General features: G+C 42.0%; 1 protein-coding gene across 1 annotated transcript; it reads left to right on the forward strand.

Annotated features, from left to right (window-relative positions):
• Positions 1 to 188: 188 nt before the first annotated feature.
• On the forward strand, positions 189 to 20,955 carry LOC143289841 (phosphatidylinositol polyphosphate 5-phosphatase type IV-like). Its single transcript, XM_076599025.1, has 12 exons — positions 189 to 303; positions 1,466 to 2,856; positions 4,381 to 4,507; positions 4,996 to 5,093; positions 7,138 to 7,262; positions 8,709 to 8,828; positions 9,715 to 9,831; positions 10,808 to 10,981; positions 11,858 to 11,973; positions 13,167 to 13,303; positions 15,384 to 15,430; positions 15,941 to 20,955. The coding sequence occupies exons 2-12, from the start codon at positions 1,688 to 1,690 to the stop codon at positions 16,009 to 16,011; spliced, it is 2,301 nt and encodes a 766-aa protein (XP_076455140.1). The 5' UTR covers positions 189 to 303; positions 1,466 to 1,687; the 3' UTR covers positions 16,012 to 20,955.
• Positions 20,956 to 22,290: the final 1,335 nt, after the last annotated feature.

The raw sequence follows: 22,290 nt of genomic DNA on the forward strand, positions 1-22,290 counted from the left end.
AAAAAATATGTGGGAATGACATCATTAAAATTCTATGGAACATATAATCCAAGGCTCCTTCATCTAATCCAATATGCTAAGTTACTCTCGTTACTCATTTTATGTTTCAATGTTGTTGTTTTTATTACGACGGGGATCTGATATTTTCGTTCTTTGACGCATGCGCATTTGTGTCGGCATTCCGATTAGTTTACCTCAACGACTGAGAACACAATGATGTTTCGCACGAGTTTTGAGTCTCTCTTGTTTTGACATTGCTATCCCGTTTGCTCCAATGAGAGTTTTCGAGTCGATAATCTGTTGGTATGCGCTGTTCTCTTTGTCCTTTTTTTTTCTTATTCTGAAAAATCAGAGTATTTTGCAGAATCATTTGTCAGCACTGCAATGCGTTCTTGACTTTGTTTTCTGTTTTGTGATTGTGTAATATGCTTGACTTTATAAGTTTGACTTTCCTAAAGAACAAAATCAGATTAGGCTAAACTGCCGATTTTGACTATGTAAACGATTGAAGCATCCTACAATGTTTTGTGATTTCATATGCTTCACACGTTAATGCATGCTCTCAGTGTGTGCTTGTGTCTGTGTCTGTGTCTGTGCATGTATCATCTATGTCTGTGTTTGTGCATGTTGTAATCTGCTCCCCAACCCCACCCGTCTGGCCCCCTCCCACACCAACTCCTTTTCTTCATTGTTCATCTCTGTTTTACCATTCAGTATGTTCAGCATAAAGAATGTGTGTGTGTGTGTGTGTGTGTGTGTGTGTGTGTGTGTGAATATGCTTTTGCATGCAAGTATTGGGAAGGCATATTTTTGAGTTTGTATGAGTGTGCATGAACATATCAGTGTGTGTGTGTGTGTGTGTGTGTGTGTGTGTGTGTGTGTGTGTTCTTGCATGCTTGTGAGTTTATATATGGTGTGTGTGCATACAGGTGTTCATGAAATAATTTGATTATCAAGTACTGTCCACTTGATTCTTCCCTCTGAGCAATTACAGAGGCAGTAGTTTTACTATGAAATTACCAATTGTGGATGGAGAAACCTTGTGGAGGAAAAAAAAATAAGTAGGATGTCTTGTCAGAAAATAATTCAGTTTTAACCTTGTGTTGTCCTCAGGGTTTGATTTTGCTCATCACAGATCACCAAATTTAGGAAAATCCAGATTTTCCTTGCTGAACAAAAAGTTATTGGCTGACATTTCAGGGGATAAAATGTGTAGAAACCGTAGAGGAGATGGACCACCTGTCTCTGTGTCACCTCTCAACCACCCCTTCTCTTTCCCAAGTTCCCACTTCTTTCTCAGATTACTGGTGTTTGAAGAGCTCTCTTCATCTTCTTATTTCACCTTGATATCAAGCATTCCATACTGCAGTCAATAAATGAATATTTTAAGGAATGAAAACAAAACACCATTTATGTGAGGTACACAGTGCACTGCATGTTTCTCACCATACTCATTACTTTGCAGATTGCTCAAGATGAAGAAGGACCAACACTTGGACAAAGTGAGCCAGAAACATCCCTGTTACAGTGTCAGTCATGAAATCCTAGGATTCCTTTTTGTGTGCAGTTTAATTGTTCCATTTCTGAACAGTGGGGTAACTGAAGTCTGGATGGGCAGCACTGTGTCTTAGGTTTCAGAGTGAGAGCAGACAAGTGAGGGGCCTGCTTTACAGGTTCTGGCTTCACCATGGCAGCTGAAAATGAACCAGACAGTCCAGTTCGAGGCAAGGCCAAGAAAAAGAGTGCCTTAACCAAACTGGTAGAACGTAAGAAACGAGTGGGGGGGTCAGATGTAGACAGTGAGTATGGTTCCCGAGTGTCTCTTCAAGGAGGCAGTGCTGTCCCCAGAAGTGCTGTCCCTCTGGAGCCCCAGGTGATAGTGGAGAGCAAGAGGTCAAGTGGGTCACACTGTGTGCCATGCAAATCAGCCTCCACTTCCGACTCCAAGGGCAAACCCCAGCCCAGACCTCGACGAAACTCCACAACAATGCATTCAGAGGTTGGTTCTGACAATGTGCAAAGTGTGAGGGGAAAGAGTGATGGACAGGGTGATGTTCCCAGTGACCCCCCAGCTTCTAACAGGTCAGGACCAACAGATTCCACTATTTACCGTTTCCGCAATATGAGAATGGCGGCTGAACAGCCTGAGAATGCGGATGGGAAACTGCAAGGCCCTTTTATTCCTAAGCCCCCCTCAACACCTCGAACACCAAGGACAGCAGTTGTGAAAAGGGAGAAAAGGAATCATGAAGCAGCGTTATCAGGAGATGAACCAGAGGTAGGCCCGAAACGACACTCTGAAGGCAGCAATGAAACCCACAACAATCACATTAAGGGCCATTCACAACACAGCATGACATCTGAAGAAGTGCACACCAACCATAAACAATCACCCAAGGTATCTCCAGTCAAGTCTTCGGTGGACGGGGGTGAGGTGGAAGACGCAGCCAATGGAACGATAGACCAGCTGCACCAGCATTACCAGCGGCTCATGGAGGTGGACAGCACCAAGGACAGCCCTCCCGCCCTCCGCCACAGCTCCTTTGGCTCACACCTGGCTGAGTCCACCCTCTCCAACACCTCTCGCTCAGCAAGACTGGCACCCATCCACCCCAAACACCAGCCCCCCCCTCTGGAGGCAGACGTGTCATCACACGGGCTGAGGACAGCCTACAAGGCAGACCCCAGCTACCGGCGGGAAAGCTCCAGCATGATGGGCCGCCTGAACAAGCGTGTGTCCGATGGGATGCTGATGGCGGGGCACAACGGCAGCCAGACGCGGTTGGGATCCGACAACATTTCTCTGACGTCCACCAGTGTCATGCCGGTCATCACCACCAGAGAGGCACGGTCCAGGTGGGTGTCACACTTGTGGGATGACCATGTCCTTCTCTTTGATACAGTCAGTGTGCTGTGTCAGTGTGTAGCAATCTAAGTTTGAAGGTGTCAAAGCTTGTGCACTGATCTACATATTTGTTACGCCACATCTACTTTGACAAAAAAAGACAAGAGAGGCAAGGCCTTCAAGACTCACTTGTGATACACTTAAAAAAAAAAAAATTAATCGTTAAAGTGTGTTCTGTATTTGTTATTAAAAAGCTTCAGGTTAAAAAAAAAAAAAAAAAAAAAAGGCCGAGTGCAGATTTGAACATGGCATATTCGGGTGGGAAGGAATTGTCTTACTGACTACACCATTGCGGATCCATGAATAATGTTAAAAAATAAACATTTAAGCAAGTTTTTTTAAGGGTGATAAATCGATTGTGATATTCCAAGTGATAACGCTGTTTAAATCATATCATTTTGGTGTATCTCAGGCATTTAAAAATTCTTTAAGGGCAATTACGAATTCTTAAAATTCCCCCGGTAAAGGAGATGTGGCTATCGCTGCAATCACACTGCAACATTTAGCCGTTTTTCTCTGGATCTATATAGATGTACAAGTTTAGTTACACCCGCCAGGAAAGTACGACATGGTCGATTCAATTTTTCTTTTATGTTCATTCTAAGTGATTGAGTATCCACTTTAAAAGATTCATATGCAGTAAATACATCAATGATTCCGTCACTCACGAAGCATCGCCAACGCTACTGCAACTGGGATGCGGTTTTATGGTGTTTTTGGAATCCCGGAAATGGCCTCAACGAAATAAACCCTTAATGATACAAGAAAAACAGTTTAATTTGGGAGACTTACAAACTTTTATTGGTATGACTGTGAAGATTTTTTTTCCTTCAGTTTTTAAGCCAAAGTGGGTGTAAACAGACAAAGTATTTCCAGAGAAAATGGTAGTGTTAAAGTTTACCACGGACACACAGACATACAGACACACACACATGCACACACACACACACACACACACACAACCGAACAAGTGAGTCAAAAAGAAAAAGCTGATGCCTGACCGTCATGTGTCATGTCAGTGTGCAACATTTTCAGTTTCAAGGAAGTATCAAAGTATAACAGTAACAGGTACCATATGTCATTTATTATTTCCTTTCTTTCTTTCTGTCTTTCTTAATGTCTGTGTCTTTCTTTCCTTCATTTTTTTCTTTCTTGTTTTCCATCTTTGTTTCTTTTTGAAAATGTTTTCCACAAACAGAAATTTATGTCAGACTCAGATTTCTTTCCTTCTAGCAGACAAGGAATATCAGGCACTGTTGCCCTTCCCTTCTTTTTCTTTCTTTCTTTTCTTTCTTCGCATTTTTTTTCCCTCACCTTTACCTAAACAAAACAAAGGCATGTTCCCAAATTCAGGGAAAGAGTGTTACCAACATATGTAATGCAGCATTTTGTGACAGCAAAGTGACGATGGTGACAATTTTTACTTTTATTAATTCCTTCTCTTGTTATGCCTGTGGTGTGTTGTCCTGTTGCAGAAGTTACCTCCAAGGCAGTGTGAGTTCTGGTGCCATGTCCATTCTGGGGGTAGAGGAGCTGGAGCGCTATTTCCCTGACCGCAGGATTCACGTCTTTGTCGGCTCCTGGAATATGAATGAGCTCAAGGTGTGATTATTATATCGAGCAGCTAACAAAAAAAATTTCAAGTATTGAAACTGGTCATGATTTAGTAAGAACTAATGACACAGCGAGAGAAAACACAGAGGAGAAAAGCCACATGTGAAAACACACAAGCAGGCAAGAGCACAATACACATGAACCACTTCACACACAACAAAAAGAAAGATAGACTTAGTCCAGTCATCCCTGATGATAAAAATGACTGATTACCTATCAAAAAAAGAAAAACAGGGAAAAAAAAAGTTCCTGGCATTGTCTTAACGTTCTTCAGAGCTGAGTCATTCACTCTAGCAGAGTCTGTTGACGAGACGTCGCGAACAATGTGAAGCATATCTAGTATATGTCAAACTCATACTAGGTCTCACTTGCTGTGTTTCATGTGTACTATTTCTTCCTGTCATTTTGGCAACTATTCTCTGGTTTGGGGGTAACCTGTTGTAAACTTGACAGAGCCGCATTTTCTGTGTTTCCAGAATTTGTCAGCATCAGTAAATGACTTCATTCTGCCTGAGACGTGTGAGTACGTCCAGGATGTGTACGTTGTGGGCACACAGGAGAATGAAATCAACAGGTAAGCCCTTTCTTGGTAGTGATGATAGTGGTGGTGGTGGCTGTCATTGGGAAATAAGGGGAAGAGGGGTGTGGGCTTGGGAATGTGACGGTAGAGCACAGAGCATGAGTCTGTGTTAAATGTGTGTGTGTGTGTGTGTGTGTGTGCATTGAAGTTAAATGTATGAGTGTTTATGTGTGGTGAAGCAAATGTGTGTGTGTGTTGAATGTGTATGTGTTGGAATGAAAGGTGTGTGTGTGTGCATTGAATTTCTGTGTGTTGGGGTGGGGTCCTGGTGTTGAAATTGAATTGTGGGAGAAAGGGGGTGTTGAAATTAGATTGTATGGGAAGGGGTTGAGGGGAGGGATGTAGAATGAAAATGTGTATGCATGTGTGTGCTCCCACATGACATCACATTATCACATCAGATCAAGTTATCACATCAAATCATATCACATAATATTGCAAAACATGACATCACATGTTATCACATTACATCACACCATATCACTTGTCATCACATGCCATCCCATCACATCACATCAAACCACATCACATCACATCAAATCCCATCCCATCCCATCACATGTCATCACATCACATCACACGTCATCACATCACATGTCATCACAACCCATCACACATCATCACATCACATGTCATCACAACCCATCACATGTCATCACATCCCATCACACATCATCACATCACATGTCATCACAACCCATCACATGTCATCACATCACATCACACGTCATCACATCACATGTCATCACAACCCATCACATGTCATCCCATCCCATCCCATCCCATCACATCACATCACATCACATGTCATCACATCACATCACATGTCATCACATCACATCACACATCATCACACCACATGTCATCACAACCCATCACATGTCATCACATCACATCACATCACATCACATCACATGTCATCCCATCACATCCCATCACATCACATCACATCACATGTCATCACATCACATCACATGTCATCACATCACATCACATCACATGTCATCACATCACATCACATGTCATCCCATCCCATCACATCACATCACATCACATCACATGTCATCACATCACATCACATGTCATCCCATCCCATCACATCACATCACATCACATCACATCACATGTCATCACATCACATCCCATCCCATCACATCACATGTCATCACATCACATCACATCACATGTCATCCCATCACATCACATCATATGTCATCACATCACATCACATCACATCACATGTCATCCAATCCCATCCCATCATATCACATGTCATCACATCACATCCCACCACCTAACATCCCATCCCATCACATCACATGTCATCACACCACATCCCACCACCTAACATCCCATCCCATCACATCACATGTCATCCAATCCCATCCCATCACATCACATGTCATCCCATCACATCACATATCACATCCCACCACCTAACATCCCATCCCATCACATCACATATCACATCCCACCACCTAACATCCCATCCCATCACATCACATATCACATCCCACCACCTAACATCCCATCCCATCACATCACATGTCATCACATCACATCCCACCACCTAACATCCCATCCCATCACATCACATCACATGTCATCACATCACATCACATGTCATCCCATCACATCACATGTCATCACATCCCACCACCTAACATCCCATCCCATCACATCACATCACATGTCATCCAATCCCATCCCATCACATCACATGTCATCACATCACATCACATGTCATCACATCACATCACATCACATGTCATCCCATCCCATCCCATCACATCACATGTCATCACATCACATCACATCACATGTCATCCCATCCCATCCCATCACATCACATGTCATCCCATCCCATCCAATCCCATCCCATCCCATCACATCACATCACATGTCATCCAATCCCATCCCATCCAATCCCATCACATCACATGTCATCCAATCCCATCCCATCCCATCCCATCACATCACATGTCATCCCATCCCATCCCACCACCTAACATCCCATCCCATGGTGTTGATGTTGCAGGAAGGAGTGGGAGGTACAGCTTCAGGAGACACTGGGTCCCTCCCACGTCTTGTTCCACGCTGTGTCCTATGGCTCCCTTCACCTGGCCGTGTTCGTGCGCCGAGACCTCATCTGGTTCTGTTCTGGTCTGCCTTTAATCATTATGATGATGATTATAATTGTTAAGAATGATAATGATAATTTTTATATTAACCCTTTCACTGCCAGGAAAATAAGATTTAAGTAAAATCTGTTTACCATGGTCTTTTCACAGAAAACTGATATAAATTTTCAAAAAATTCTGTGCTCTTTGTTATTGGAGAAAAACTCGTAAAAGTATACATTTCTGAAAGGTAAATGAATAAAGAATACAAAACACATGACGTTTTCCCATTTTATATATTTTTAGTGACATGCTGTTGTTTTGAAATCAGTGTTTTGTTTTCTGTCACATTTTCAACTTGTTCATTACAGACATTAGTTGGTAATTTGCACTAAAATATCATATTTTCTGGACAAATGGATATCTACACACACAAAATCATACTAGGACAACCACAGTGAAAAAAAAATTAAAAAGAGATAGATACACAATGCATTGTGACTTCTCCAAGTGATAATATGGATGTGAGGCCATGCCCCCTCAGTCTCCACCCCCCCCCACTCCTCTTCACCCCTATCACATGGTAACTTTATCCACTTCTCATCAGACCGCGTTGGCTGAGTGCCAAGAATATCACTCACACTGTGTCCTGATAAAAATTTGGTCACTTTCTGTCGTCTGCTACACCTCTACAGCCGGCATCACTTATTGATAGTCGTATCTTGGCCACTCTCTTGATTACTCCCTTTATTTTCTATCAAATCGTCCTATAAATGTTCACCACTATCTTCTCCTTCAAAATTACACTTTAGTTCTTTCTGAGCATCAGCTCAAGAAAGCAATCTTGGTTGATTTAGTTCACCACGATCGCATGTCTTGAGCAGGGCGTCAGTCCAACATTTTGTTGAGTGAGCAAGGAGAGGAGCCAGGCAAACACTGCTACAGTAACACAACCAAAACATTCAAATAAAGGACTGCCTCATGACGTAGATGGTGTTTCTAGCTATCAATAGAATCTGGAAAGATTCCCCAAGCTAAATCTACCACTATTTTTGTCAGCGAACTGAATGCAAATCAGGGAAAAATCAGAATATTTCGATGATGAGTTATCTCGTCATTGTGGCAGCGAAGCGTACATACTTGCGATGACGAGTTATCGCGTCATATAGGCAGCCTAGGAGTTAATAACCCTCTTTAGCTGGAAGAAATTCTCTCCATTTTTTTTAAGGAAAATTTTACAATTTTTGATGAAAAGTCTATCAGCTGAACTCAGAAATATTACAATGAAATCACACACACACACACACACACACACACACACACACACACACACACACACACACACACACACACACTCATATGCACACACACACATACACACACACACACACACACACACACACACACCATTATGACATTTCTGAAGTATTTACGTAATGCGCTCTGTGAAATCTAAAATGTAAAATGCACAGCGTCAATGTGTGGACAGTGCCAGAGGATGACGTGGTGTCCCTGCGGGCCGTTGCCATGGTGAAGACCAAAGGGGCCATTGGAATTTGCTTCAGTTTGTTTGGAACCTCCTTCCTCTTCATCAACTGCCATCTCACCTGTGAGTGGGGTTGTTGGTTCTGTCTGTGTGGCAAGTCTCACACACGCACACAAGCACGCACGCTCGCAAGCAAACGCGTGTGCGCACACGCATACACACATACACACTCATACACACACACCCACACACACACTCACCCTCACAATGCACACACTCACACAAACGGTCACACACACGCACAAAGACATGCAGCCCCCCAACCGCCCCACCCCCCACACACACACCTGCACATGCACACACACTTACACACACACACACACACACACACACACACACACACACCTTCCCCACACCCCACCCCACATACACAAACACCCACCCCACCCCACCCACCACCATCCCACACACACACACACACACACACACACATACAGACACGAAACTCATATATAATGCTCAACACTTCCATCACATTAGGCTTGCATGCGTGTGTGTACACACTTGTGTATTTGTTGTAGTAGTACTTTCATTTTGTGTCTGTTCACATGTTTTGATATTAGATGTGTGTGTGAGCGTGTACGATGTGTGTGTGTGTGTATGTGTGTGTGTGTGTGAGCATGTCAAGAGTGTGTGTATGTGAGTAGCTGAACCTGATATTATGCAGACAGTGTGTGTGTGTGTGTGTGTGTGTGTGTGTGTTTGATCATTTGTGATCATGTGTGTGTGTGGATGTGAGAGCATATATGTGTGAGAGAGAGTAAACAGAATCCGATATAACCAGTAATGCAGATGAGAGTGTTTATCTATGTGAACATGTATCTGAGAATGAAAGAGAGAGAGAGTAGGCTGAACCCAATATAAACAAACGATATACGCAGACAGTGTGTGTGTAACATAACCTCACTATTATCCATGTGTCTATCTGTCTATGTTGATTCACAAACAGCGGACCGGAGCTCCAGCAAGAACAAGAACCGTCTGTTGGACTACCACAGAGTGACCCGGGAGCTGCGACTGCCTCGCCCTGTGACCGACAAACACGTCCACCCGGCCATCAAACAGCGTGAGTGCTGGCCCAGTGGTTACGCATCGGCCCTGGAAGCGAGAGAATCTGAGAGCATGGGATCGAATCCCACTTACGCCAGTATTTCCTCCCCATCCACTTGACCTTGAGTGGTGATCTGGATGCTGGTCATTCGGATGAGACCGTAAACCAAGGTCCCGTTTTTGTAACATGCACTACTTGGCGCATGTAAGAGAACTCACAGTTACAAAAAAAGTTGTCTGTGGCAAAATTGTGTAGCGAAAACTACTTTGATAAGAAAACAAGATCACTTGCATGCAGGAGAGAAAAAAAGGGTGGTGTTCCACTGTAGGGATACACCGTCCCTGGGGAGAGCTGCCTGAATTCAACCTTGTGACAAAGGGTAAAGAATGAGTCCAGCCTGCCTGCCTGCCTGCCTGCCTAGCCAACACTGTTGTTGGTGGTCTTGTTCTTTGTGCACCTCATTATATGTGTATGTGTGTGAGAGAGAGAGAGTGTGTTTGTGTGTGTGTGTGTGTGTGTGTGTGTGTGTGTGTGTGTGTGTGTGTGCCTCATTTGTCTATCTGTGTGTCTGTCTGTTTGCCTGTCTCTGCCTGTCTCCCACTCACTCTCACTCTCTCTGTCTGTCTCTCCTATTCTCCCTGTCTGAAGAATAGGCCATGCCTAAAATCTTAATCCTTGAATAAGAAACATTTTGAGTTCTGTCTCTGTCTGTCCGTCAGTGTGTCTGTCTGCCTGTCTCTCTTTCTCCCTCTCTTTGTCTGTCTCTGTCAGTCTGTGTGTCTCTCTCATTCTCCCTTTGCCTGTCTGTCTGTCTCCTTCTTCTTTCACTCTCTCTCTCTCTGTCTCTCTCTGTTCTCTCCACTCTGGTAAAATCATCATTTTTATGTTTACTGATATACGGTGTTTTTTTTAAAGGATAAGCGTAAACTTTGCTTTCTACTTGACATGTATCATCTGTGCGGTGATGTGTGGTGGTGATGTGGTGTGGCAGCTGACGTGACGGCGCGCTTTGACTGCGTGTTCTGGTGCGGGGACCTCAACTTTCGCCTGGAGCGGCGGCGTGTGGCAGTGGAGGGCAAGGTGTCCCAGATGACGGACTCGGATGACATCCCCCACTTTGAGGAGCTGCTGGGCGCCGACCAGCTCTCCAAGTACATCACTGAAGGTGATGGGGGGTTGTTGTGTGTGTGTGTGTGTGTTTGTTTGCGTGTGTGTGTGTGTCTCTTGTGTATATGTTAATGGGGGAGGCAGTGTGTATTTCCTGTATGTTAATGTGAGCATGTATGTATGTTTGTGTGCATATGTGTGTGTGCATTTTCATTCACATTCATATGAGGATGTGAGGTGGTGATATCACACAGTAGACAGCAAGTTGAAACATGTCTCTTTGAAACAACAAAGTATTTTGGTGTCAGGACAAGTCTGTCCCACTTAAAGAAGATGATGATATAATTTTACCTGTGTTCTGAAAATGTTTAGATGTAACAGCAGGACTTATACTCCAGCATCATTTCAAGCAGTAGATGTGTATATATTGTCCTGCTACTTGAAAGCAGATGAAAGATTCATTCAGACCTACTGTTCCTGGGTGTTGAAGTCTACCTGCACTCACCATCTGGTGATAACGTCACGCAAGTCCCATTTTCACAATATACACATCTTACATAGTTTTTCCTTTGATGAGTTTTTTTTTTTTTAAATCTTACTTCTCTCTTCTGTTTTTGCTATTTTGCACACAACTTCCATATGTTTGAATTTTTTTTTGTTTTTGATGGTTTCATTTTTTTTGGTTGAAGTATATTCCAACACTGGAGAGAGCTGAGCCAGCATCTGTGTCTGACCTGAGTTGTGATCAGACTCTGTGTGTGTGTGTGTGTGTGTGTGTGTGTGTGTGTGTGTGTGTGTGTGTGTGCACAATCACATGATGATGTGAGATGGTGACATCACATAGTGGACTGCAAATTGAAAAGTGTCTCTTTGAAACAACAAAGTATTTTTGTGCAATTTTTTTTTATGTGCATGACCTTTTCTCTTTTTTCAGGAAAAATCTTTGAGGGCTTTCAGGAAGGGAGGATCAATTTTCAGCCAACCTTCAAGTTTGACATCAACTCTGATAAATACGACTCGTCTTCCAAAATGAGGATACCATCTTACACTGTGCGTTTCTTTCTTTATGTATCTGTTGGTGTTGACTTTTGTTGTTGTTGTTCCATTTTGTAACCCCACCTTTTCAGTTCTGAACTAACATTTTTGGTAGCTGCGGAAGGTATACATCACTGATACAGGTAGAGTTGTTTTGAATATACATTCTGCCTCAGTAGACTTATTGTATGACTGTATTGTATTGCATTTTTTTGTCACAACAGATTTCTCTGTGTGAAATTTGGTTTGCTCTCCCTTGGGAGAGTAGGTTGTCACAGTACAGCACAACCCATAATTTATTTTCTTTCTACAATTGTTTTCATCAGAGTGGATTGTTCTATTTTGCCAGGGACAACCTTTTAGTTGCTGTGGGGTCTTTTGCACACGCCAAGTGCATGCTGCACACAGGACCTCTCTTTATTGTAGCATCTGGAAAACTGGCACCCAGACCACAATTGAAGGTCTAGTTGATGAGCGAAGTAAAAGTCCCTGTCCGTAAATGGGACTCAGACCCAGGGACTCACTTCATAGTCTGGAACATTACCACTGGGCCACCATCAGAAGAGGGTGGTGGTTTGCAGAGCAGGTGCTGACTGCCTTAAGGTGTAAGGTGTATTGATGTGGAATACTGTGAGAGAAACTGTTGGTTGTGAAACACCTCATCACTCTGGAACAAGCAGCTCTATCCACTGGCTGTGCTGGATGAACTGCACACTGCCTGCCAGTCCTGGCACAGTATTATGACTGGAAGCACTCAAGGTGTCTGTCCTCAGCACCTGCCACTTTTTTGTGTGTTTGTTGTTGTTGTTGTTTTTATCTTTTTTTATGAATTGTTCAGTTCACAAAGGACAGATCACAAGGTGTGGGACTGAATGATAAAAAGCAGTGTGTGTGTTGTGTGTGTGTTGTGTGTGTGTGTGTGAGTGTGTGTGTGAGTGCACGTGTAAAGGTAAAAAAATCTTTCTTACAATTTTTTTTTTTTACATTATGGTGATTAACAATGAAGAGACATTTGGAACATAAGTCTGGGTAAGAAAATAACAATGTAAATCAACACCGCAGAGTCACCTTAGCAGTCCAATGATAACAGCAGCAACAACAGCAACAACAACAAAATTCTTGTCATAATTTTGAGATGCGAACTGAGAAAAGTGAATGGGCCAAACAGACAAACACAAAAGTAAGAAAGAAGTTGTGGGGTGTGGCAGGACCGGATACTGTGGCGCACGCGGAAGAAGAACCAGGTCAGCTGCCTCCACTACGACGCAGTGATGAACATCAAGGTGTCGGATCACCGCGCCGTCTACGCTTTCTTCGAGGCCTCGCTCCGCCCCGGACGAGACAAGTGAGTGATCTCAGTCTTCAGTTTCAGTTCCTCAAGGAGGTGACACTGCGTTCAGACAAATCCATGCATGCTACACCACATCTGTTTGGCAGATGCTTGACCTGCCGTATAACATGGTGCACTAGTCTGGCTTTGATTGCATGAATGAGATTATATTTGTGTACATATCTTCTCATCCGAATGACAGCCACCACACTTTATCAGAATAAACTATTAAATTATAATAATAATAATAATAGTAATAATAATAACAATAATAATAATAATAATAATAATGATGATGATGATGATGATGATAGCAACAACAATGCTACTACTATTACTAAGAATTTAGGGAAATGACATGACTGCAGACAAACATCTGGGCAACTTATTAATGAAGTAAGGGTACAGTTCAAGCAATTGCGTGTGTGTGTGTGTGTGTGTGTGTGTGTGTGTGTGTGTTTTGAGCACACATGTCTGGGCATTTATGGGGTTTTTGGGGTTTTTTTAAATCTGGAACCACACCTCAGTATATTCCTGAACCTTTGAGCAGGCATGGTTCCTTCAAGGTCTCAGGGTTCCTCTGCTGATTAAATCATCTTTTGCGCACAAACCTGGAATTCACTGCTGTTGAAAATCTGTGACAGTCCCTTGGTTCATCCCTTAAAACACATCTGGAAACATTCCTTGTTAAGCCGTCTCTCCATGGTTAAGGCACTCCATTCCTCTGGCAGTATTCTGTAGGTCCACATCTATTTCTCCTATTCATGTGTGTGTGTGTGTGTGTGGTTTGTGTCTGATGCATTATTATAATGCACTTTGAGCTGGTTGAGGGCAGTATGAAAATGTACCGTTTTCATTATTATTATTATTGTTGTTGTTGCTGTTGCTGTTGTTCTTGTTATTATTATTATTATCATCATCATCATTAACCCTTTCGCTGCCAGGAAAATAAGATTTAAGTGAAATCTATTTGCCAGGGTTTTTTCACAAAAGACGGGTATAAATTTTCCAAAAATTCTGTGCTCTTTGTTATTGGAGAAAGACCCATAAAAGTATATATTTTCTGAAAGGTAAATGAATAAAGAATACAAAACACATGCTGTTTTCCCATTTTATATATTTTTAGTGACATGCTGTTGTTTTGAAATCAATGTTTTGTTTTTTGTCACATTTTCAACTTGTTCATTACAAACATTAGTCAGGTAATTTGCACAAAAACATCATATTTTCTGGACAAATGGATATCTGCAAACACAAAATCATACTAGAACAACCACAATATATATATTTTTTTAAGAGATAGATACACAATACATTTTGACTTCTCCAAGTGATAAGATGGATGTGAGGCCACACCCCCTCAGTCTCCTCCACCCCCCCCCCCTCCTCACCCCTCTCACACGGTCACTTGGTCACTTGATTCAGTTCTCATCAGACCGCGTTGGCTGCGTGCCAAGAATATCGCTCTGCTGCTAATTCGGTCATCTGTCGTCTGCTAACATCTGTACAGCTGACATCACTCACTGACAGTCGCATCTTGGCCACTCTCTTGATTGCTCCCTTTATTTTCTATCAGATCGTCCTATAAATGTTCATCTCTATCTTCTCCTTCGAATTTACGCTTCAATTCTTTCTGAGCATCAGGTAAAGAAAGAAATCATGGTTGATTTAGTTCGTCACGATCGCATGTCTTGAGCACGGCGTCAGTCCGACATTTTGTTGAGCGAGCGAGGAGAGAAGTCAGGCAAACACTTGGACAGTGACCCAACCAAAACGTTCAAATAAAGGACTGCTTCATGACGTAGATGGGGTTTCTAGCTATGAATAGAATCTAGAGAGATTCCCCAGGCTAAAGCTACCACTATTTTTGCCAAGGAAATGAATGCAAACCAGGGAAAAGTCAGCATATTTCGATGACGAGTTATCTCGTCATGCAGGCAGCGAAGCATACATGCTTGCCATGACGAGTTATCTCGTCATGCAGGCAGCCTAGGGGTTAATGTTATTACTACCATCACGATTATAAAGAAATAAACAGTCATCCATCAGTCAAAGTTCTTGCTGTGTGGAGAGCACCTGTTTTCCTGTGTTGCAGTATCCAGCTGTGTGCAGGGCATTTTGATCGTGACATCTACGTGGAAGGTATGTACGTCGGCCCTGTGTGGCATGGCTTTTGTGCGTCATCGTGAGTGGAATGGTACCGGTCGTGTCTTAGCAGGGTTGCATGGATCAGAGAGAATTGCTGTGTTTTTAGATACAGGAAAGTTGTTGGAAAGTCCTTGTAGGTTTTCTGTGTGTGTGTGTGGTGGGGCAGGGGTGGAGGTGTTGTTGTTGTTGTGTGTGGTGCTGCTGCTGTTGTTTTAGAGCTTACATATTGAGAGAAGAGGGAGAGATGTTTGTGCTGGTCTTATGTATGTGTCATTTTAAAGACACATAAATGTGTGTATGTCTGTTTATGTGTGTGCGTCGTACAGATATATATGTATCTCTTTATATCTATCTATCTATCTATCTATCTATCTATATCTATCTGTATAGCAATGGGACATTTCTTTAACTGTGAAATGATTTGACGGATTTACACCCCTACATATAACTGTTTGATAACCCTGCCATTGAGCAGTGTTGATTTTCTCTGTGGTTACTCCACAGCCAACAAGAGGAGGGCCCAGGCCCAGGTGAACAAGGGGCACAAGAACAGCAGCGTGTGCACCGTCCAATGACAATGACTGCCATGTCATGACATCACCCCGGCCGGCACCCCAGCTCATCCACTGTCATGACATCGCCATCACTGTCACAGGCCTGGACTCGTTTTCTGCCAAAGAAAAACAGTGACGCTTTCACCTGCCCCCCCCCACCCCCCCCCACTCCCTTCCCGCCACACCCCCCGATACCCACCTCCGCTTGACTGAATCACATTTGAGCAGGTGGAGTTCTTATTGCGTGTCGCTGGAGACGTTCCTTATTTCTGGTTAACTATCAAGAAAACATCTGGAGGAACACAAAGCTACAAGTAAAACAGGAGGCCAGATACAGTTCCAGTTTCAAAGAGTGTCAAAGCATGCAGACTGATCTAAATGCCTTCCGCCATGGCATCAGAAAAACAAACAACACCAAAGAGAGATGCCTGACCTGTGTGTACACCCAGCATGCTGGTCAGGCCTTGAGGATGGGCAGACACAGGGTAGGGGAAGGAAAAAAAGGGGGTGGGGGGGGGGAGAGGAGGAGGGGAAGGAGGAGTGTAAAGGAAAGCAATTCTTTCTATGAGAAAAGGATACAGAGGTTGTATGTTTTTTTTTTAATTTGTTGTTGTTTTCATGCAAGTTACTGGTGATGGGAGGTGGAATGTCAACATTTGGTACACTGACAGGGGAAGTGTAGTGACCTAGTGGTTACACCACATCTGCCTAGGAAGCGAGAGAATCTGAGCACATGGTATTGAATCCCACTCTCAGCAGTACTTTCTCCTGCTCTTCTGGACATTGAGTGATGGTCTGGATGCTAGTCATTTAGATGAGATGATAAATTGAGTTTCTGTGTGTAGCACACACTCAGCGCACTTAAAAGAAACCACAGCAACAAAAGGCTTGTCCCTGGAAAACTTATGTAGAAAAATTCACTTCAATAGAACAAATACACTTCCAGACAAAAAAACGAATGAGTGGCGTGGGAGTAATGCCACTGAAACGGCGCAGATGGTGGGGCAGCAAAAAAAAAAAAAAAAAAAAAAGGAAAAAATATGTAGGTGGTGATGCCCTGTAGAGACACGCTCTCCTCAGGGAGATCCGCACAAATTCCACAAAGAGAAATGTTTTGGGACTTAAAAATGATACAATATGATAAGAAAACTAAATCATATGACAATTAAAAAAAAAAAAGTCTATTTCCACCAGTCTATGTTCAGGAAAGGAGAAGGCACCGTTTCTATCATTGTGCATTATCTGTGGGAACGCTGACAGCAGTCAGTGTGTGTGGTGGGAAGGGGGGAGGAAGGTTTGTCAGGAAATGGGGAGAGGACAGGCATCAGTGGCAAATGTCAGTCCTGAGTGAACAGTGTTCCTGGCGTGACGAGAGGAGAGAGGAAAAAGAAAAGAAAAGAAAAGAAAAAAAATTGAAAGGTGAGGGTTGGGGAGAGGGGTGTCGGACTTTGTGCATCCAAGCATCTCTTCCCCAAATAATGTTTTGTGGTTCTGCTGGGTTCTTAACACCTCCAACTAAATGTGTGAGGTCTTTGTCCAGACATTCCATCCAGCATCATCCACAGGCCACAATAATTTGACAGATGTTGGCTTGAAAATAACAGCAAAGTGATCCAGAACATTCTTTCTTTGTCCATCCATTGCAGTCAGCATTGTCCTCTCATCGCAGTTATACAACAGCTGCTGACTTCAGAATAACAACAAATTGAAGTTGTGCAGGAAGTTCTTTGCCCTGACATTCCAGTCAGAGTTACCTGGTGTTCACAGTGGTAGTTTTTATTTTTTTATTTTTTTTATGACAGCTCCTGACAAAGTTGCTGACTTGAAAGGTATTACTTTGTCCAGACATTCCAGTCAATATTGTTCACAGGTCACATTAATATGACATGTTACTGTGACTTAAGACTTACAACAAAGCTGTGTAGAAAGCAAGCCTAAAATCATGTAGGGGCTTGTGAAAAGGGGGTGGAGTGTGGGTGTGGGGGAGAGAGTGGCTTGATATATCTTTATGGAAGCTAAGTAATGGGGCATGGGAGAGAGAGAGAGACAAGACAAGACAAAAGTCTTTGTTTTTAAGGATAATAGATATGCACTGGTGTTTTATTTATTTTTTGTTCATTAGTCCCTGCCCTAATTAGGGTCTGTGCTACACAATACTAAATGATAATGGCATAGTCATGAGAGAGAGCAACTGAGAGAGAGGCGCGCACACACACACACATACACATGCACACACACACAAAACAAAAACTGAAACAGTGATCCAGGCCAAACACATGACAACAGAATGTTGTCTGGAGCAAATGCAGACATCTGACAGACCCCGAACATCCTGAAGACAGCCTACCACCACCATCCCAACCTTCCTCCAGGCAGGAGTTTGACCTGATATGACAAGTCACAGGTCAGCACCATCATGAACAATCAGCACACACACACACACACACACACATGGACAAAAAGTGAAGACTTAAGCCATCATAGGACAGATGACAAACACTGAAAGTATCCTGGATAGAAGCAACAAAACTGCCACCACCCACACATCCCTGCCCCCACCTTTTCTACCATACAAAAAGAAAAAGAAAAAAAAATTAAAAAGAATTTGTTGACTAAAACTGTGTGAGGATCAATCAGGGACTGAAATTATAATCTTGGAAGAGGAACGATGAACGGTGACTGAAGACAAGTATCATGTGGCTTCAAAGATCTCCATGATGCAGCCAGTGTCCTTTAGGAGACGTAAACTGGGCACAAACCGTGTAATAAAGTTTTGGCATATTCTTTACTAAAACGCAGGAAAACAAACAAATAAGAAAACACAAAAAAAAACCAAATCTTTGAACAGATAAAAACATAAACTGACCAACAACAACAGCCACAAAAAATCAACAAATCTAAGTGACTTATCAAACAAAATGCACACACACACACACACACACACACACACACACACAATCCAAGAACAGGTCTTAAGAAAAAAAAAAGTGATTTCCTCCCACCAAATAGTTTCCAGACAAAGCTTTAACAGATCAAGAAGAGTGTTGTGGTGACAAACATTACTTTAACAGTTCAAGTAGAAAGTTATGGTGATAGCTTTCAATGACATGAAAACTAACACAAGTGTAGCCCCAGGCAAGAATGATTTCACAGAAAAGAAGGTTCGTTGGACAACTAACTTCAATGGGACATATCCCCACTGATCTGAATCATTACATTTACTGACATTATACTCTGTGCATCATTATTACGCAACTGTTCAATGGTTAATGTTTCTATTTTCATTATTGTTATTATGTATATAGTTTTGTTTTGGGAAGTGTTTTTTTATAATGTAGATTAAGATACTGCATGAATAGAGTGCATGACTTGCAGCATTTAGTGACAAAGTCAGCAAGTAGAAAGCAAGTTCTTTTTTTTTCTTTTTTTTTTAACGTCATGTTTGTATTGGCTATATATTCCTCAGTGTGTGTGCGCATGTTTATGTGTGTATGTGTGTGTGTGCGTGTGAAATATCCACTGATTGTGTTAAAAGAAAAAGAGCCACAACTAACTTTCTGTGATAATATATTTTCTACACATGAATGATTTTTTTTTTAATTCTGATTTTAAAATTTTACTTCTGAATGTATATATCATGTCCACATGCTATCAGTTTAGTAATACAGCGTGCGCACGCACACACACACACACACACACACAGGGTGTGTGTGCTCACACAACACACAGTTTGTAAAAGCCCAGTAAATTATGTTTTTGCTGCCTAACTTTATAAAGTCATTTTCTTTTTCCAGTATTTATTGTACAGGGAATGTCTGTGTCTGACTGCACAGTAATTTCTTGCATTTTGGAGGACAGATTCCAGTAGACGACATAAATCAGACAACTCATGAAAAACAGTCAGTTGGAAAACACCTGGAGTTGATTCAAGCTCCTGAACAAATGCAGCATTTTGTTCTTTTCTTCTTCAAAAACAGGTTTGACTATTGACCAGTGAATGATTCAGAAACTTCTCATGCAATAAGATACATATCAAACTCTAAGATTTAAAGCATACAGTATTTATGTGTGAGTGTGTGTGTGTGTGTACAAATGATAACGTGCGTGTTCTGTGCACTTTTACTTGGTGAGTTATGGAATTTTAGGCATCGTTTCCGATACATCAGGTACAAACTTTCCATACCTGTGAAGTACTCTGACTTGGACTGGAAAGATGGACATATGGTTTGACAACCTTGTTACTGACTGTGATGACCCCAAGGAAATGAGCATGCCAGTGCAGCTGCATCTTGCATCATATACATTGATTCATGCTCTTAAGTTGTGGTTTGTTTTTCACTGAAACACATACAGTCAACATAGAGAAATTCTATGGACTGAAAGCGAGAGATACTCGATTTCTCCAGGAACTGGTTTTTATGCTGCAGCTACAGTAGAATATCTTGTGCCAAGATTGACATGTTGTTTTTTTTTCTTCTTGAGCTGCTTCCAGGTATTATGTCTTTGTTCTGTGCTTTTAGTAATCAGATGCTGTTTACTTGCTTAGTTGCTTCCATGAGTTCAAGTCTTGGTGATTTTGATATTTGTTTTGTGGCTGTGTCACTGTGCAGTGTGCAAGGAAATGTTGGTGAACGTGGTGCCAGTTTGTGCATAGGAGATGTAAGCAGCTCAAACACCATTGACATTCCTATTTTTGACGTTTGTTTTGTGATGAGCCAGGTTTGGAGGGGACTTGGTTGAACGAATCTGAAACAGCATGAAGGAAGTCAAGATGTGTTGTCAGTACCCTTCGCACTATTGATTCTCATTGATGTAACTTCCTGTTGGCCCCTGTGATCAGTGTTATAAAGTAATGTACTAATATTGTTATTTATTAAGTCTTTCTTGGAAGTTTGTCTTTTTGCTTTCTTGGACATGTGCATTTCTTTTACAATTCTGTAGTGTGACTATATGGATGAAGTGTACACATATCACAACTAGTTGGCAGTTGCAGCGATTGTGGCTTTTTTCCCCCCTTTTTTTTTCTCCATCAGTCTTCCTAATCCTTTAATATGATGAGCATGGGTGATTGTGGGGGCAAAGTATTTCAGTGAGAGGAATGTCTTACTATCACTCTGGAAATGCATTGTGTATGTTTACACTGTCAGTGAGCATGGGCATGTGTGTTTTAGGAGTCGAGTGTGCACCAAGTGTACAAAAGCACTGTAACATGTTGGACCTTTTTACCCCAGTTTTCTGCCATCCCAGTTGTTTTACACACTAACGCCAGCTGGAAAAATTTTCACATTCCTTATAAATTTATAAATTATAATCCACCAAACACTTACATGGATTGTGAGATCTTCAGAATACATGTTTTTAATCTTTTGCATGCATATTCATTTGGAAAAGGTGAAGAAAAAAGCAGGTATGGACCAATATTGTCAGTGGTGAGGGTCACAATCTGCACCACTTGCCCACAAATGCTGCTGGGATTCAACCACAGACCCTCACAGAGATCCAGTGCACTTACCACTGCACTCGGCTGTCATGCCTTTCTCAGCTGTCACAGTATTTACCTGAAACATTCTTTATCACATGCTGGTGAGTTGCCCAGCATTTCAATGGACAAGTGTGTTTCCCAGATACGAACCTGACAGGGTCGGAAGAACATGAAAATATATACAGGATCCTTTAAGAAAATGTTATTAGTCTTTCTTGCCATCCTTTCAAAAGTATATGTGACTGCCCTGAAGAAAAAAAGATATAAATCTTATTAAAATTTAAATTTAAGTATCATGGATATGTGTGAGTGTATTTTGTGTGAGTGAGTGATGAGATACTGTTACTGAAATTACAGATCCTTTAATCCTTTAAATTTCCCTGCTTTTTGTCAAGTTTTAAATCATTCATTTGTTGTCTGTCCTTTCTTTAGTTTTCTTTTCTTATTCAATTTCTTTTTCTTTACTTTATGCCCTGATAAAGTGTGGTAATTTTTCCAGCTGATGAATCATCAGCCCCTTTATTCTTTTTCCCCCTCAAGGTGAAAATCCATAACCTAATCCATAGCACCCCCTCCCCCACCCCCACAAAAAAATAATTCATGCTAATCTGCACACACAAAAAAGGAATCCACATCAACTGCTTTTGTCATTGCATAAATTCACAGACCCCGAGTTTCGCACAAACTTTGCAAGATCTTTGCAACGAAAGTTTTCTTTCAAAGGATGGTGTGAAACTTCTGACTTTACATGCAAATGTTGCCCTTGTCTTGGGTAGATCACTTCTCGGCTGAGGAAGAGTGTGATGAGATCCCCTCTA

This window comes from Babylonia areolata, chromosome 14 (genome assembly GCF_041734735.1).
Source record: "Babylonia areolata isolate BAREFJ2019XMU chromosome 14, ASM4173473v1, whole genome shotgun sequence".
NCBI lineage: Eukaryota > Metazoa > Mollusca > Gastropoda > Neogastropoda > Buccinidae > Babylonia > Babylonia areolata.

Bases quoted from the DNA above. Each gene is read 5' to 3' on its own strand.
- LOC143289841 (XM_076599025.1), top strand. From the start codon at position 1,688: ATGGCAGCTGAAAATGAACCAGACAGTCCAGTTCGAGGCAAGGCCAAG. The intron at 2,857-4,380 runs GTGGGTGTCACA...GTCCTGTTGCAG, and splicing joins ACCAGAGAGGCACGGTCCAG to AAGTTACCTCCAAGGCAGTG. The intron at 10,982-11,857 runs GTGATGGGGGGT...CTCTTTTTTCAG, and splicing joins CTCCAAGTACATCACTGAAG to GAAAAATCTTTGAGGGCTTT.